We start from the raw sequence: 5,177 nt of genomic DNA on the forward strand, positions 1-5,177 counted from the left end.
TGCGCCACTCGGCCGTCAAACTCATTAAAAATATCACAGCTAATACTAATGCTAGATAAAATAACTAGGCTAAGAAGGATTTATCAACCATCAATAGCTCGAAGAACCGATGGACGGGTTTCCAACAATCCACTGCTGAACACTAGCTGGACACTGGCAGAACAAAGTGTGTGAAAAACCACATAAAATTCAGGTCCAGCTTTTTAAAATATACTGATGACGGTTACGGCACCAATTCTCTTCTTCTCAGTTTAAGTGGTAATCCACCAATGAAACCTTCAGAAACCACTGCCATGGGATCCGGTATTGGTTCCAGCTTGCTTATCTCGCAGGGCTCTACATTAAACTTTTGAAGAACAGCAGCTACGCCGGCCATAGCTAAGACTCTTCCTAATCTTGCAGCTGTAAACAACAAAAATTTTTGGCTTATAAGGAAAATGTTGGTATAAAGATGTGTCTAGATATTATTATTATGATTTCTTATAATGCATAATCTTTATCTATTCTTACATTTTAAAGAGAAAATATGTATTTGTTAGTTTGTTTTTGTATATAGGTTCCGATACTAGTCGACCGATTTTAACCAATTTTTCACCAATAGAAAGCTAAATTATCATGAAGTAAAAAAAGGACTTGGACAAGGCTCGCCACCAATAGAGTGGAGTGGGGCAAGATGGCGGAGGCCTTTACACGGCGATGGGTACCCAAATAATATAAATTTATGTTTTTTTTTTTATATTTTTGGTAATACGATGTTAATATGTTACTTGGGATTATTTATTTTACAAGGACTATAGTTGTGCTCTAATGTAACGAAAGTCAGTAAAATCATGGCTATAAAATTGATTATTTCGCGCATTGATTTTATATGTTACTACTGATTTGTTACGTGCGCTGAGAAATTAATTGATAATACATTATTGTACGTTATTTACTACATGAGCAAAAGACAGTTTACATTTTTGACTATGGTTATTGTACAAAAAAATAGCGATTCTTAAAAATAAATGCAATATTTAAAATTATTTTTTAATAAATCCAAAATCATAGCTATAAATTGATTATTTGGCTCATTGATTCAATAAGTTCAAACAATTGATGATACATTATATAAGTTATGTACTACCAAAGTAAAATACAGCATTATTACCTACAAAAAATCCCCGAGAAAACTGACGGTTTCCGCGAAGTACCATCAAAAGGCAAATTTGCATTTAAGTTTTGAATAAATAGAAATACGAGCATAAACTTTTTTTTATCCTTGTGAGAAGAACCAGGATAGAACGTAGCGCCGCCACTAACATATGCAAACATCCCGCCCCATTGTTCGGTTACCGAGTTATCGAAGGACTCAAACACGTAATCACACTGTGGCATTTACATTTAGTATTAGTAAGCATTATCTCTACACGTGACAATAAGACACAAAAAATCTACCAGCTTTTTATAATTTTGTAGCTGCGAAAATGTATTGTAATGAAATGTGACATTGAAATAACATACACGTATATGCCGTGCCCAAGGATTAGTGGATTTTTTGTGGATATTTTCCCCCATTTAATTTCTTGTAACGTTCCAAATCATCGAATCATTATATAATCAAGGTGTAATTTGTGTTTATGCCAATAAAAATGACAACGTTTTTATCACAATCCAATGAACTGTTTCCAAATCTAATACAGTCGAAATACATTAACCTCCTTCCAAACCCTATCTCTTTTAAGTTTTAATCTTAACACACTCATTGAAATTTACGTAAAACTTGCCACCAAAAATTACATATATGAACAGGTATAAAATTTACGTCACAAAGTCCTTGAGTTTACATTTTTGATTGTTTAATTAAACCGGCCATACATCCTAACATCTGTGTGCTACTCTCCTATGTCTAAGAAATAACCTTGAGGGGCAGTTTTTGAATAATGAAGTATTATATATTATATTAAATTTTTTGAAAAAAAATTCAACGTACTTGCTCGTAAGGAGAATCTTATTTCATAGACATAAGGCCCATAATCCAAAAGGCGTGGCGGCTTTTTTTTTTTAATTACCGTCCTTGTGCTTTATTTTTGATAAAGTTTAGTTTGTACCTCACTGCAAGTTATATGTATGAATATGGATCACTTTTAGTTTAGCCGGATAATACAGATTAGTTTTTTTACCAACAAAGGTTTTATGCGGCTGAAATGATTATAGCGGCCGCTTTCCGCGATTAATTTTTTGTTTTTTTTTTGCTTTTGGTCTATTGTTAACAATTAAAATGTATAGTTTAAATTGGAAAAAAATAGAGCAATAGTAGATTTCAGCCGGAAATAATTATCGAGACACTTATCGCGAGTGGATAACTTGTTTCGACCATAATTTAGAAAGCGGCCTATAAATTCCATACAAAAACAGTATAAAATAGCGCCTCAACTTTCTTAGCGCATTCGCTTTTAGCTTATGCGCCTAATACCGCCTGTACTGTAAAATGCAATGTAACCAAACTAAATTCATAATCAACTATTAAGGTTCACTTCGTACTTTTGACAGACCGTTGTTCTGACTACTTACCAGGGAGCTCGGCAGACCAGGTTATTTCCTTTTAAATTTATTATTATTGTAAAATATTATTCATGTAAATGTAAACATATTTTCGTCCTCTATCTTTAAAGTGCTCACAGCGTTTTTAAACCAGGGTCAATGGATATCTTCATAAATGAGGCAGAAAATAAAATAAACACTCCTAATAGAGTTTTTGTCTCCTTCAAGTAAGCTTAAAACTAAGAGAGTTTTAAAATTCTAATTTAAACTAAATAAAATCATAACTATAAGTTTTCTAACAATGTAGAAAACATTCAAGGTGCTGGCCCGTTACACACTTGACCTTTTTTTTTTACTTTAACCCAATCCATCTAATACCATCCTTTGATATCTTATCTTAGAACAAGATGGATTCATATATATATTATATAGATAAAAAATTCTACTATCATGATATTACTACTTTAAAGATTTATTTTTATTTCACTACAAATTGATTGAAAGTGATGATGTAATTTAAGGTGGTAGCGAGCTAACCTGTTAGAGGTATGGCAGTTATATTTTACTCAGACCCCTTTGGTTTCTACCCAACATCGTACCGGAACACTAAATCGCTTGGCGGCACATCTTTGTCGGTAGGATGGAAACTAGCCACGTCCGAAGCCTTCCACCAAACAAGATCCAATTACAACTAGATTTCGTATAATATAGCTCTTATTTAATTTAATGGAAATGAATTTTGATTGATATGTTTAGCACAAATTATATTTTATTTGCTCACCAATGCAAGCTCGTGGCCCTTCTCCGAAAGGCAGGAAATAATTAGTTTTCATATCTTGAGCACAAGTGAATCTGTCAGGATTGTAGACATTTGGTTCATAAAAATATTTCTCATCTCTATGAAAAGCTTGCAGTGGAATTATGACTTTCACATCTTCGTCTATAGTCAGACCTATTTCAGGAAATGTGTAGTTTTGTGTAGTACATTTTCGCATCAGAAATCCAACAGAAGGATACAGCCTCATTGCTTCGTAAAACGCCTTTTCCAGGTAATGCATTTCGTTTATAGACTCATATGTGATTTTATTATTATGTTTAAGTAGAACCCTATCGATTTCTTCCTGCACTTTTTTTTGATGATCTGAGTTAAACGCGAGCTGGTGTAGTGTAAAACTTGATGTTGTTGAAGATGTTTCAAAACCGGCACCAAAAAATACAAAAATTTGTGCAGTAAGTAATAAATCATCAAGTTTTAGCTCAACTAACTTCGCTTCACCATTTTTCTCTTTATGTTCTAAAGATTCAACAGAAATATTTCCTTTCTCCTTTAATTCCAATAGTAAATCTATAAAATCATTATTACCACACGGAGTATAGTTTCGCGCTTGCAAAACTTGTTGCACTAATCCACTTACTGATTGCTCTAATTCTGGTGCTAAAAAGTGTATATTTTTGCATAGTTCTGGGAATATAAACTTCAAAGCTGCTGCAACGGCATCTCTGGGTGTTCTATGGAATATTCTTTTTCCAAGTCTTCTGAATTCAGAATTTTCGTTATTCAAAGAATCCATATTTATACCAAAACCACACGCTCCAATAAAATCTGTAGTATATCTTGCCATTAGCTCTCTAATATCGTAATATTCCAAATCTACAACCTCCTCTGCTAATAATTGAAGCTTTTCTGCCCTCGCAGTTATGAAAGGAAACATCGCTTTTATTTTACCTGTACTAAAAGCTGAACCAAACCGCTGTCTTATTAAACGCCACAAATCTCCATCGGCGAAAAACAAATTTTTCATTAAAGGTTCGATCACAGTTTTATGTGTATTAAATCCTCTGGCATAAAAGTGCTGGAAGTCAGTAACTAATATTCTTTTCACTAAATCGGGATCTCTTATTACAAGCTCAGGTGAAGTACCTCTAAAAAATCCAACAACTCTTTCTTCTGGATATTTTCGATATAGTTCCGTTGCCATCATAGCAATGCTGCTTTTTTGCATAAAGTTTCTTAAATTATTACCAAAGTAAGGTAACGGATTATCATTTTTTATACCACGTTTCTTCCAATAACCAAAAGTTCTCGTACCATACAAGAATAAGATAATTACTAACAAAAGTATTAAATAAAGCATTTTTATTTCATAAGGAACTACTACACTCTTCAAGATTTAAACTACACTGTACGTTGAATCACGACGCGATTGACGACAAAACGCCGAACACAAACTTTGCACGAGCACGACCAAGTATCAACTGAGTTCCGTATGGATGATTCTTTATAAATTTTATAAAATAAAACTCATAGATAATTTCATACTCTATAGTTACCTTTAAATTTTATCAATATAATTATCCAGAATAATTTTAATGTTTTATCGGATAATGAACATTATCTTTATAGGCCCTGAATTTTTGCGATAATTATTACGATTGCAAAGAAATAACTGCTGTGAATGTAATAATTGCGACCGACTGGCGCAGTGGGCAGTGACCCTGCTTTCTGATTCAAAAGCCGTGGGTTCGATTCCCACAACTGGAAAATGTTTGTGTGATGAATATAACTGTTTTTCAGTGTCTGGGTGTAAATAATTATTATATATAAGTATTTATTTATCTTAATCATTAAAATATTCATCAGTTATCTTAGTACC

At 33.0% G+C, this 5,177-nt stretch overlaps 1 protein-coding gene across 1 annotated transcript; it reads right to left on the reverse strand.

The window, feature by feature from the left end:
* On the reverse strand, positions 1-4,727 carry LOC120630406 (cytochrome P450 6B7-like). The gene is made up of 2 exons (XM_039899630.1): positions 3,305-4,727; positions 1-402 (listed from the first exon to the last, which is right to left on the reverse strand). Exons 1-2 carry the CDS (start codon positions 4,656-4,658, stop codon positions 224-226), a joined length of 1,533 nt encoding a protein of 510 aa, XP_039755564.1. The 5' UTR covers positions 4,659-4,727; the 3' UTR covers positions 1-223.
* Positions 4,728-5,177: the final 450 nt, after the last annotated feature.

Source organism: Pararge aegeria, chromosome 16, assembly GCF_905163445.1.
Source record: "Pararge aegeria chromosome 16, ilParAegt1.1, whole genome shotgun sequence".
NCBI lineage: Eukaryota > Metazoa > Arthropoda > Insecta > Lepidoptera > Nymphalidae > Pararge > Pararge aegeria.